The following is a 13,438-nucleotide window of genomic DNA, read 5'->3' as shown; positions in this document are numbered from 1 at the left end:
CCATAAACAGGAAAGGAGACAGACCTGAACTGACCTTTAAAAGAATCAAGAAAAAATAAAGATGAAGTTTGGGGTTGCGAGGTAAGATGAGGCTATTTTTTAGGTAGTCTCCGAGGGAAAGTTCCATCCATTTTCATTAGAGAAGCACGTCGGCCGTATCTCAGGTTTCACGGAGAGAGTGATCTCTGAAGGTTACCGTTCCCTCACACACTGACCGCACGTAACACTTATTGGACAGGTTAATGTTCTTCTCTGTCCAGTGACCATGGCTCCTCATTATTTTTATAAGAAATATACATCAGGGGATGAGAAAAAATACGAGAAGAAGAGAAAAAAGAAATGAAGTCAATTTCAGTCCCATACCCATCTCCCCACAGAACACAGAAACTGCCTTGACCTGCCACACTCCCCACTTTGGGACTGCCATCTGGATTTCAAAACACCTGGATGATTCAGTGCATCAAATTATTAGCAATACCCAGAGAGCTGAAAGGCTCTCTGCCTGCCCTAGTCACACTGCCACTCAAAAATTAAAGACAGAATCCATCATCTCACCCGAACACAAACTTTGCAAGTACTCGCACACAGATAATCCCCTCCTACTTAAAACCCAAGCAACGCTAAATCTCCACAATTAATACAAAAACATTCACCATCTCAAACACCTACAGAAACGCTCTCACTGCACTTCAAAAATTGACGGATCAAGCAGAGCACCCAGGTTTCACAGTTGGTTGCAGTGGTCGGGAATAGCTGCACTGGATTGATGTTCAAGGACCACAAGCAAAAGCTCAAAATAAACTGATGGGAACAAGTGAAAGTCCCTCTGTAATCACTGAACAAATTCACTGGCTTCACAGCACAGCAGCAAGCCTGAAGTTGGTGGATGCTGGCTGGCAGACAAGAACTGAGGCAGGCCATTACTTTTTGCAGTGTAAAGTCAAGGATAAAGGATATAAAAATTTAGAGACCTGCATCAGAAGTCTCACACGCTGGCAAGTTATGGAATTTGACAGGCAGCGGGAGGGGGGAACAGAGTTAAAAGCTGCAATCCTGGTTATTTTTAGAGGGACAAATATTGAAGCTAGGCTACAGATCTTTCCAGTTGTATTAAAGAACCAGCGTTAGCCAAGTTTATCTGCCACAGAGCTAGGAGGAAAACAGCAGCAAAAGGTAACAGTCTCCTTACAACCATAGCTAGAAAAGCCCCACAAAACAATACAGGCTGGAGGGGCTGGTGGATTTTTTTTCCCCTCCATCCCATCACAAACCAAAATTGTCACCACTGTGAGTATCGGCTGAGCCTGCCAGGCCTCCCAAACCCCATATCCAAACCTCCCCACCCCATACCCAGGCAGAGGGATGAGCCCGTGCACACTCAGCACAGACTTAGGGCAGGTGACTGGGTGCTGCCGAGCCCCTTCTCCCCACAGTTAAATTTTACCTCTCTCTGTTCGCTGCAGATCTTGCACAACCAAAGAGGACGTTTCTGGGTTCCAAAGGTTTCTATGCCACATTTGGTACAAACTTTCTGAAACAAGGAGATAAAAGAAAAGGGTAGTGTGAGCAGCCCCCAGCAAAGAGAAGGCTGAGAAGAATCTGTCCCAACAGTTCTGGTTTGCTTTCCTTAAAAATATTAAACATGGCACATTTCTCTTATTTATCCCGGAGATACGCTGATCCTAAGAAGCTGCTTCAGGTCTATAAGGATGTTAAGACAAAGGCAAATCTACAGCATGGTCCCTGACTCCAGGGTGACAAGAGAACTGGACAGCGCAGATCAAAGCACACAACAAATAGGTATTTCTGGAGTGGTTTTTTTTATTCTTCTAAATCCTAAAGCCCAGTCACCGTGGCACAGAAAGCAGCTATAACCAAGCACAAAACGAGTGCGAGTTTGTGCAGGACTGTAAATCCTCTCCTCCCTTCCCTCACACACGTTGCCTGAAACCCCACGGCTTCCCCTCCATTTTGGCGAGCACTTGGCAGCTATTGATTTGTGGCTGCTTAGGGAGCGGGCACGACCGTGCCTACGTGCACGTTTCCTGAACAGAATGCTTGATAGCACCACACGGCATATATCCCTGCACGAGGGAGCTTCCACGTCTCCGCTGGCATTACAAGCCATTTACAACCCGAATCACCTATTACATAATGAAGCTGATGGGTATCAGGCTTGGCTTACAGTTGAATGAGAAATGGGATGAATGCTTTGATCCTCACAGAGCAAAAGCCACTCACAAGAGGGCCCTGGAGAGCAAATCCTTGCTTAGACAGACATGGGAATTTAGTCTTCCCAGCTGGGTTTCACCCATCTCCCCACCGAGGCTGCTCCCCCTCTAAGCCAGGAGCTCTGCTCTGCAGGATGGAGGCTCAGTGCTCACTCCGCCCTCAGTGTGCACACTCAGAGGAGACGAACAGCAGAAAGACGGTACCTGAGGAATGGCTTCACTGCATGAGCAAACGCACCTGAATATTTTGGTCAGCGCAGCCCAGAGGCAGAGCTCTCGGTTCTGCTAACAGCCCAACAGATGGCTTTTGTCAAGGATTCTGCTCTGTCTACATCCCAATGGGCAGTTTAATGGTGTTTTGGCTGGGATGCCTACAGTTTTTTAGGAAGGGCAGAGAAATAAGAAACAACCTGTTTGGTCTCGTGCATAGTGATATTCAAGATGGTGCTACCCAAGCCAAGAGGGACTGCAGATGCAAGCAGCAGGCAGTACCGCAGTTGGGAGGCACCTTCTGAAATACCCCAAATTCTCCCTTTTTCAGAGCAAAACCTGAGGGAGTAACTCTGTCGTAAATACCCTCAAAGATCCCAAACCCCACATATATAGCACATTCAAACACTCCCCCTAGTGGAAGTTTCCCAACAATTTTACTCCTAGCCATAAATTTTGAAAGCTCCAACGCAAAACAGGGCTCTCTTCCTCCCCTTCTCTGCAGACTAGCTGGGAAATCGAGCATCACCCACAACCCCTCAGAAGACATAAAAATCAAGGATGCTGAACACAGCCCTGTTCTTCATTAAATACAAGATAAAGCACTTTCTTCTCCTACTTCTATTTCACCTTTTATACATGATCCTGATACCCTCCGCATGGTAAATTGCACATTATGCTTCGTCTAACTACTGCTATTGTTAACACGGCTGTATTTGCATACATCTTTGTCTTGCCATAATGCATTTATTTCTAAGATAATAAAAACCAATATTAAAATCATTCTTCATTTTGACCTATAAATGCTAAAACAGAAAGTGGCACTTAGAAAATCCATCAGGCTACAAGAGCTACAGAGCCTCTATTCAGCAGAAGGGACTTGCAGAAGGTAAGTCCTCTGCTACATTTCAGATATATCATTACAGCAATCCCTGTTATTGAGCTAAAAGGACCGCAATGACTTTCCAATGAGATGGTAACAGAGCAAAGCTAGCAAGAAAAATATGAACTTTAAAAATCCATAATTCCCTGACAAGTCGTTGCTTATCGCATTCAATGCTGCACAAGTGATGAATATCCCCGGGGACAAGCTTAAAGTAACTGCCCCCTCTGTGTGCTCTGCTGAAGGATCAACTGGTTTTGGGTTCACACCACTGCGTTACAAAGCAGGAAGGGGAAAAGCCCAGGGCACCCACTCAGCATTGCCCTGAGCTCGCACATGGCTGAGAAGTGCAGCCAAGCCGAAAGCAGCTGCAAAACGCACACTGGGAAAAACAGGATCTCACCTTAAATCAACCTCAATGTGAATCCTCCTGAACTGCCCAACAGACTAAAAAGAGAATAATGAAAAAAATCCTACCCCAAAACCAACTAAACAAACCCCAAAAGAACCAGCCCTTCTTCGGGGCTTTCTGGTTACAGCCCCCCAGGAGCCTCAGGCACTCACAGCCTCACTAGCTCTGGGGGTTACTTCTGCAACTGCAAACGGGCAGAGCAGGGAAGGGTCTGCACCGGCTTTGCCTCCACGTGCTAGTGTATGGGGCTTACAGGAAGGAGGTTAGAAAGTGCTGCAGCACTGTGACCTAGCTGGCTTCAGACAAGGTGAGAGCAGAATCGCCAGGGGAAGGAGGCAAGAATACAGCACATCCTGTTATTCTGCATGCTTGAAATGCAGGAAACAGCTAGCCGCCTCCTGTCTGCCAAGCAGCCCTTTATTGTCCACAGACACGTCTGCACAGAGCCCGTGCTCCCCTCTGAGAGAGTTGCCCTGCAGCTCCCCTGTAAGCCAGACCCTTCAGATACTTCCCAGTATCTTCCTGCTGCTTCCTTTCCCAGCCCTTCCTAAAAGAGCTCCTTTCTTCCTGGCTGAGGACCCAGGGGTTCAGAAATGTGCGTTCACCTTCCCAGTCACTGCCTTACCCGTGATCTCTCGTATAACCCCTGCCTTGGTCGAGCTGCTTCTGAAACAGGAGCCGGTGGAGCAGCTCACTGCACAAAGGCAGCACTGCTCATGGCAGCTCCCTGAGCACGGTGGAGGGGCGCTGGGCCCTCAGTGCTGACTGTGAGACCTGCAGCCCACCAACTCCACCAGCGCCAGCGCAGAAGGTTCATCATGGCCTGCACAGCTGCACAGAGCTGCCAACACACGCCCCTACGTGGTAAAGGAGCGGGATTTACTCAGTGCTGCCCTGTGGGACTCCATGGGACAGCTCCGCAGTGATGGGGTGGGTGGCACGAGCAAGGGTCCCCTTGGCTCTGGTGCCCACCAGGGACACCAGGCTGCTCCCTCCCACCCTGACACCAGCAAGTCAGAAGCACTCCTGCACCCACTGGGTACCCTCACCTCTCCCCAGGCACCGCTCTGAGGCGAAGGCACTCACACAGACATCTCCCCAGGGAAAGATGGGCTTCAAGTGCACCAGAAGCAGCCTCCCAGCAGAGGGAGGATAAGGTGGTTGCCTTGGAGACCCTCATCTCCGCAGCAATGCAGTTTAACCCCTGCTTGTCAGGGAGCCCAGACAAGCAATAATCACCCCACAGGGATGTAGGACATCATGTAGGACCTACACATTATGTAGGTCTCCCTACACGCCTGTGCTCCCTTCCAAACAGCACCCGTGCAGTGCTGCCAACGACACAGAGTCACTGATGCACAGGGTAATTTACGTACCATCAAGGTTGGAAACCTTACACTGGTTTGGAACTTAAAGATGGGTTTGAGCCTTTATTTCTCTGTAGAAACATGTTACTGGAAGGTCTAAGGGCAGACCTTGCAGGAAGGAGCAGTAAAGCACACAGACGTTTCTGTAGGTGCCTCTGACGGACGTACATTTCTGCCCTGTCTCTGGAACCCCGGTATCTACCAGGCTGATGCACACCATCTCAGCAGTAAGTGCAGATTAGGCACTTTAGGATCACAAGGAATAAGGTAAAAAGAGAAAACCCTGTGGATTGACAGCACCAACCCAATCAAACAGGGCTAAGTTAACTCTACAGAGCGATCTACTTTCTGAGAGCCCCGGTGGCCTTGCCTGGGCAGATCTGCTACCAGGAACAGGCAGGAGCCCCTGTGCAAACCCACCTTTTTGCAGTCCTGACAGAAGACCGAGGTGCTCCCCAGCAGCCCGAGCAGCTCCCCGCAGAGCAAACACTGGGAGAGGCCGTTTCCCATCGCGTTCTTTCTCATGTTCTCCAGCCGCTCCACCAGGCGCCTGCAGGAAAGAAGGCCAGGCAGAGGTCACAGCAGGTCCTTGGGCACTGCAGAACGGCCCTGTGGCAATCTCAGATCTACAGGAAGAAGCTGTGCCAAAAACCTGCAGGTGTGTGCTCCAGCCTCAGCCTACCTGTGCCTCTCCTGTGCAGTTCTGAGCCCCTTGCTGGGACCGTATGTACTTTCGCTTCAGTCTCTGAGCTCAGTGTTTCCTATTAGCTGGCTCTTGGTCTTCAGGGAATAAAACCCCTGTAAGTCCACCTACCGGTGCTCACCGAGCCCAGAATAAGCAAAACTGGGAGCACCACTGGCAGGCATGGCTCAGCCAGTGGGCACAGGGCAGACAGCTCACAAGAAAGGCACCCAGTACCCTTCAGGAGCTCAGTGCCACCTTGGCAGCATGGTCTCAGCACAGTGATTTCCTGCCTGGGGAGCAGGACAAGGGTTCAGTGCTCAGATCAGGGCAAGTCAGCACATGGAAAGGGCAGAGAGTTAGACTGTTAGACCTGCCAAGCCCTGCTCTGTTTTCACACGCACTCCCTGAAAGCAGCACTGCAGGCATGCGACTTAAGTCTCATTAGAAGCAGGAAGGCCAGACTGAAGCCATCAGACCAAAATGAGCCTGGCTACGGTACAAGAATGCCAGAAACTGCCCCCTGCTTCGTTCGACAGCCTGCTTGGAAGACAGGAAGCACATATGTATGCGCAACGTCCACAGCAGCAGGACCACGGAAGGGAAGGAAGGAGGGATAAGTGATTCGGATGCAAGATGCGGAGGGCATGCAGAGCGAGGCTGCTGTCGTGAGATTGCTGCGTGGCCATTGTCAGGCATCGATGGGGAGGATGACAAACAGCCAGCCCATTTCTCAGAGGCAGCAACCAGCCGCAGCCACGCGTGTGCACGTGGCTCAGTCCTGTTATCCTTGCATCCCCCTTCTCATTAGCGCTAATGTCCCACCAGCCAAGCCCCGCGCTGCGAGGACGGCAAGGTCTGTTTGGAAGAGGCACTGCCCGCGGTGACGAGGTCAGACAGCACAGCCAGGCTGAGCCATCGTTACCGGATTTATGATCCTTGACTTCAGCACAAGAGAACCCCCTGGAGTTAACACAGGCATTTCGGAGAACGCTTCAGCAGGGGAACAGCGAGGCTATCGCTGTGCACAGCTACACCAACATAGGAGCCATCAGCCCCTCGGGGTCGCTGGCTGCTTCCGGGGCTGCTGGGGTCTCCCATGCAACACACAATCGCTGCTCGTCCTCATCAGCACTAACGTGCACTGTGCAGGGACAGAGCTGAGAGCAGGGGCATGAAGCTGGGCCTGCTGGGCTTGGGCTGGGAGTCGCTGAGGCTTCCTGCCTGGCGAGCATAAACCCTGCTGGGAAATGCTGCAGGACGGTGAACTCTCCTGCTTTAAAGACCGTCAGCGCAGGTCAAGCACAGACACAGCTCAGGCCAGATCTCCAGCAGGACTGAGAGCAAATAGAAATCTGCAGCAGCAAAAAGGAAAAGGATGCCTGTAAATCAAATAATTCAAGCTAACAAACCCCATCCAGAGAACTCAGCCAAGTAGAACACAAACCCATTCACTGCTCCAGGCAAAATCCCAGGGGACTGCTGTGGACAAGGGAAAACCTAACGGCGCTGCCAGGAATGGTCTCTGAGCCATGCCGTCCACCAGCAGCGGGTGCAGCTGCACAGCTTGGCGTCTCCCCAAGCCCCTTCCAGAGCCACTGGAGCAGCTGCCTTAGCACAGGCTGCATTTACCAGGGACTGTGTCAGTGGCTGCAACCACAGAAGTCCCAAGGCTCAAAGAAGGCATGAGAAAGGCCTGCGACATGGGAAGACGGAAAAAAAGCTAAATCACATCTTTCCCAACGTTCATCACCTCCAAACAAGCAACATGGGAGGGGAAAAGAACTGACCTAAGGGATGCTCTGACTGATGGAGGCTGAGCTCAGGCAGCCAGGAGAGCCACTTCTCCATCTGCACTGACCTTTCCCTCTGAAGGAAGGTGACAAACGAACGTGACTGTACCCTATGCGCTGCTGCTCGACGACGTCCAATTTCTCTGCCTTGCGGATGACTTCCAGAATGACCTCGAGTTCCTGCGGGCTCAGAGCCTGCATTTTCCTCTGCTTCTCCGTCTGGAACGTGTGCACTGACCAGCCCGTCTGGAGCCTGGGAGAAGGGGTGGAGGGAGGAATTAAGCTGTGAAAGGAAAGCACCCTCCTCCATACAGATCCCATGTTCCTAAGGGCCTCAGTTCAACCACACAAATCACCAGGCATACCTGGAAATAAACAGAAATTTGGAAACTTCCTCCCTTGGTCTACCCCAGGCCTGCAGGATCACTGTGGCAAGCCACTTCCCTCTATGCCTGTGTAGAACAGCTGACATTTCTCCTCAGCTCGCTTGGGGACAGGAGGGAGCTTTCACAGCTCAATTAATTACCATTCAGTAGGGGTTTAGAGGTCACTGGATAAAGTCACACTTGCCAGCAGAATCCAGGGCACAATTAGGCACAGCTGTTTTAATGAGGCTTTCAGGTGAAGGCAGGAGAAGTGGCAGTGGCAAGCACCGTTCCCACTCAGCCAGTGCCCTCCCTCTGACACTGGGTGATCCCATATTTTCTAAAAGCCCGCAGTAGGCTGACCCCAGAGGTTCAGCCAGGAGCAGAGGTGGCAGGAGCAGAACACTGGCTGCCAGAGAAGGAAAGCATCCAAGAAACAAATGCAATTCCAGTGCTTGACTCACCTCCATCTCCTTGTCTTTAGGTCATGCGGTAATTGAACTTCAGTGGAAAATGAGATCAAATGACAAATTCCTAAAACAAAGGAGCTCTGGCAGCTGGGGGATGCTCTCAATTATATATAGGGTGGTGCAGAGATACAGCCTGCCTCCAAGCCCTTCCGGGAAGAGCTGGTGGAACACACTGATGGACTCCTAGAGGTACCAGCAGCACTGCACGCTCCCCTGCAGCCTGGCAGCTCCGCGCCGCAGCCGAGCACCGAGCCCCAGCTTAGCAGGCTCCTGCCCCGTCCACGCAGCTCACCCCGAGGGTGCAGAGGGGTTTGTGTGACAGGCAGCAACTCCTGCCTCGCAGCCAGGCTGCGGATGAGGCTGGTGCCCCATGCCACTAACTGGAAAGCGTTCAGGCCAGCGCCGAGGCTGGAAGGAGAGGAGGGCGACTCACTTGGCACGCAGAGCCAGCTGCCGGTCATTGGGGCACACCCACTGGCCCGTCCCACTGCCAAAAATCGTGTCGGCCATGGCACCAGGCTGGGAGGAGGCAGGGGTCACACCTGTAAGAAGCAAACACCAGCATGAAGCGCAGCAGGGAAGCCCAGGGCAGCGCCTGGCACAGCCCCACCAGTCGTCCCCAAGGGATGTTGTTCCCAGCAAACACGATGGAGGTGATCTGCCGGCGTCACACTCGCTGGAAGCAGACTGACTCGCACCCACAGACAGCAATAAAAACATACCATCATCCTCATGAAATATAAGCCAATAAATACCTTCTGATACTACATTAAGACAAGCCTGGAAGTTTAGATTTTATAGCACTGAAAAAAGGCCGCAGACTCTTTGTCAGTTCCATTATTATTTTTCATTTCCAACCAGAGAAAAGTGTTGTTTGCGAGAACAATCTCTGCCCCATCACCTCTGGAGCCCTAACGCTGCAGTACTGACAGAGAAAGCCACTCTAAAGAACACAAAGAAGCTACAGTTGCTGGGTTTTTACCTCCTAATGGGGTAACAAACAAAAGCCCACGCGACAATCAGAATGAATAGTGGCAAGTCACTTCGTTCATTAAAACTGCCTCCATAATAGCCTGATATTTATAACTACAGCCTACAATAGCAGCTTGTTTGCATTCGCTGATGTTTAAGACAGCACCTCTTTCAGCAGATCTCCTACTGGGGCTCCTGTAACCAGCACGGTCACACCAGTGATCCCCCGCGTTCGGTGACAGCTTCACCGTGAACCGCCTGCTAAAGGCAGCCAGAGCCGACTGCCACACGCTCACGGGAGAAACGCATCCCCAGAAGGGACAGCCTCAGCCCTACCGGCAGCTCAAATGAACAGGAAGCACCAAGGGGCAGAAGCAGCCAAAAGATTTCAGCAGAGGCAAACCCAGTCTTGACATACCAAGCTTTCTTCCAGCTGGATTTGCTCTCCAGCAGAGCAAGTGTCTCATGAGCCTTAATGCATAAATTTCTAGGTATTAATACTTACCCTTCCCAGAACAGACATTTGCCAGCTTTGAAACCATACCTGCTAGGCAGAGATAACGTGCTTAATGCTGTTTGGCAAACACAAATCAGATACAATAGCAGGCAAGTTATATCACCTGCCAACAGTGCAGTAATTCCCAAGAAAACACATGTTGCAGTCTCAATTCACAGCACACTTACCCCCGTGCTGTGGTTCAGCGTGCTGCACCTCCGCCTGCTATCTGCTGCTGACACACAGAGCCTTCTGCTTCTCTGCCAGGCACAGAGGCTTCGCAAGCTGCACGGCCTTGGCCCTTTTATACTCGGGCAGCTTGTGCAAATCGATCTCTCCCCGCGCTGAGCTCACATGTGCCGCACTCGCTCCCCAGCGCAGAAACGCTGACCCGGGCTGCAGCACTGGCAGCTATCCCCTGCCAAACCCACGTCAGCCACCAACCAGGGTGGCTGCAAACCACAACTCAGCAGCCTCCTCTCTGACCATCCAGCTTCTGGAGAGCCTGAAAACCCAGCTCTTACACCAGGCAGGAGGAGGAATTCCAGGCGAGGCACAGACTTCTTTCAGTGCAGGGGACAGACGTGTAAAACAGGTGAAGGCTCCAGCAGCTCCACACAACGCCCAGCAGCGTGGGCTGACTACAGCAAAGCGAGGCAGGGATGCTGCAGGAAGGTTCAGCAGAGAAAGAGGTCAAAGCAGGAAGGACAGAGAGTTGTCACACAGTTTTTTAAACCTTTACTACATTAGCTAAGGGGACCACTCTTGAAAGGAGTCATCCCTATACGAAATCCTTGAACCCTGGCACCTTCTATTTACCAGATACTTTCCTCGCTTTCACTTATGCCTGCATTTCCATTTCGTACCAGAACACCTCCTGCTCTTGTCAGCCCCTTCGTGATCTCAGGCAGGGACAGAACACAGTCCCTGCATGTCCCACCACAGCTCATGCACCTGGGAGCAATCGAGCATTAATGGCAAAGGAACACAGAGGCTCCCACCCCCAGGCCAGTGTTAAGAGGCAGAGAGAAGCTAAAATTTCACACAGCACAGCCGACCCGGGATTTTTCAGAGATTTTCCAAGCCTGTGATGCGTTGTTACAGGATTATATGCACATTTACCCCCCACACAAATGCATATATTAAATTACTCCTCAGCTGTACCACATTCTCTTCCCTCCCACTCACGCACACCTGAAGAAAAGCACAGCCCACGCAATTGATGGCCACTGGCAAGGCTGAATGCATGCAACCAGACCGACGTGACCAGCACTTGGCAACTGTGGGATGTTTATCCTAAAACCTAGAGCTGGAGATCTGCCCCACAGCGCGGCCAGGGCAGAGGAGTTTAGGGCAGAGGAGTTTGCTTTGCCAGCAGCTGTGCCTTCAGGGTGGACAACGGTGCCGAATCCATCCACCCCTCCTCTGCAGAGCTTTATCTGCTCTAACAGAGCTGAAGGCAAGTCAGAATAGAGCACATCAGCTAAGCATTTTTCTCAGGAGAGACCTAACCACATTCTCCAGCCTCATACCACAGTGCGCTTTTCTCAGCATGACTGAACAAAAACAAGCAATGTCATGCTCTTTTGCCTCTTGTTACTGAGCATACGCTTTCTGTTCTCCACCATTCCCTGAGCAGCATCTGCAAAGAGAGAGGGAAAACAAAACAGCCTAGAGATCCATCATATCCCCAAGCAGTCTTCAGAGAGATTATTCCCTAAAATATTTACAGGAGCATTTCCTTTCAGCAGCAGCGAGTATCTGCTGCTCCCTCTGATGTACCCTGGCATTGCAGACGGCGTTGCACCTTTGCCTCTGGAAAAAGATCGAGGTGGTTTGACACAGGTACCTCCGAGAAGGCAACGAGAATGCCATGGGACCGCAGGCCACAGTCTGCTGGGGTGGAAACTGGAGCACTAACAGGGCTGGAGGGAAAGGAACATCTTGCACGGCCCCAGGACTGATGCCAGAGAAACGGTACCAGGAAGACATGAAGCACCCTCCCTCTTATCTCTGTACAGGACAAGAAGTACAGGGGAATCAGCCTCATCAGAAACACTGAGATAGCAAAACCTCGGCAGGCTGAGGAGTCATTTCTGTGGGCTGTGGTGAAACAAGCAGCCCTCTTGCAGCCAGCCCTCACTGCGTTACCTTTTAGAGACGCTGCAGTCAGCACCCACCTCCCTGAACATTCCCTCCCTGTCCTCCTCTCCTCTCCCCAAGGCAGAGAGCAGGGAAGCAGCCGGTCTCCAGCAGCGAGAGCAGGAGAAATCCACAGCTCTTGGCACTGCTGCAAGTACACCACATACAGAATAGAGGGGCAGCACAGGCACTGAGCAGTACAAATAGAAACGTTCCCGCTCCACGATTCTGCTTTTTACTGGAATTAAGAATTACGAGGAAGCCCTTGTCTTGCCGGTACGAAATGACCTGCTTTAACAACCCTCCACCTGTTTGTTCCTTTCCTGCGATGGAGGAAGCCATGTGAAACAAAACCTCATTAAACCCGAGTCCACCTGGCTGCGCTTGGCGGAGAAGCGGTGGGGAGCGTGGCAGGGAAGGAGCGCTGCCCCGCCGTGAGCCACGAGCGGCCCAAGTACGTGTAGCTGAGCTCATCTCTGCCTGCTGCTCTAATAGAGAGCTGCTTCTGCTGCCTCTGTGACGAGACCTGGACCAGCCAGAGAACAAGGTGCCTGACAGCAGGGCCTCCGTCTGTGAGGGGAAATCTTCTGGCAAGGTCTGTGTGGAGGGAAAAGCAGCAGGGTCGTGCTGGTGGCTTGGACCCACAGCCCTGTGCGGTGACCGCAACGCAGCGAAGGAGGAGGCCTTTCCCCTGTGTAGCCCCACTGAAGAAGGTGCTACTGCAGACACAGCCCTGTCAAAGCACTTCAGGCCCTTCTGAGAAAACCGGCCTTTCACGGCACAACAGCAGCCTCAATATAACTCATCCTTACCTTAATAACAGAAAAGAGCCTTGGCAGGTCATGCCAAAGGTCCAGTGAGCACGGTAGCTGCTATCTGACCAGCCCCAAGAGCAGATGCTTAGAGAAGAATAGAAGAACAGAGCACAACACAGTGATACTTTTCCAGAACATCCTCCCAGCCTCCAGAGATGCCTGCATCATGCACTCCCTGAGCCAGGCTGTAGCTCCGTATTTAACACCCTTAACGCTCTTCCGTCCCAAATTTATCCACTTGCTTTTCCAGCTCACGTACGCTTTTAGTACTGTCTTGCTATGCTGAGCCCCTTCCCCGCTCCACCTTGAACACATTTTGACAGTACCTTGACTGCACCAACGTTAGAAACCGAAGGGTCCTGTTGACATTGAGGCAGTCACTGCAGCAGGCACCAGCTCCTCACGGCAGCGAAGGCACAGCTTGCACAAGCCCTCCTGCGGCTGGGCTGATTACAGGTGCCCACGAAGCATGAATCCCTTGGAGCCCTGCAAAAAACAAAAACGTCCTACACAGGCCCATAAGGAGCTCCCCAGCCGGCTTTCACTTGCCTGGTTATTTCGGCTAAGCAGCTCGTGTCTGTATTAATTTGTTTTTATAGG

At 51.7% G+C, this 13,438-nt stretch overlaps 1 protein-coding gene across 2 annotated transcripts in view; it reads right to left on the bottom strand.

Moving 5' to 3' along the window:
* Positions 1–13,211, bottom strand: part of RPH3AL (rabphilin 3A like (without C2 domains)) — a 32,958-nt gene extending 19,747 nt beyond the window's left edge. Inside the window, exons 1-5 of one of the 2 annotated variants that reach the window (XM_050714721.1) lie at positions 13,165–13,211; positions 8,847–8,955; positions 7,688–7,831; positions 5,524–5,653; positions 1,445–1,531 (exon numbers count right to left, since the gene is read on the bottom strand). In XM_050714721.1, the coding sequence (XP_050570678.1) occupies positions 1,445–1,531; positions 5,524–5,653; positions 7,688–7,831; positions 8,847–8,923 (438 nt within the window). In that variant the 5' untranslated portion in view covers positions 8,924–8,955; positions 13,165–13,211. Of the gene's footprint in view, positions 1–1,444; positions 1,532–5,523; positions 5,654–7,687; positions 7,832–8,846; positions 8,956–10,069; positions 10,132–13,164 lie in introns of those variants that run through there. The other variant, XM_035561163.2, reaches the window with a different exon arrangement.
* Positions 13,212–13,438: the final 227 nt, after the last annotated feature.

Source organism: Cygnus atratus, chromosome 20 (assembly GCF_013377495.2).
Source record: "Cygnus atratus isolate AKBS03 ecotype Queensland, Australia chromosome 20, CAtr_DNAZoo_HiC_assembly, whole genome shotgun sequence".
Taxonomy (NCBI): Eukaryota; Metazoa; Chordata; class Aves; order Anseriformes; family Anatidae; genus Cygnus; species Cygnus atratus.
The sequence above is the reverse complement of the archived record's forward strand: the minus strand, read 5'-3'. Positions and strand labels throughout refer to the sequence as shown.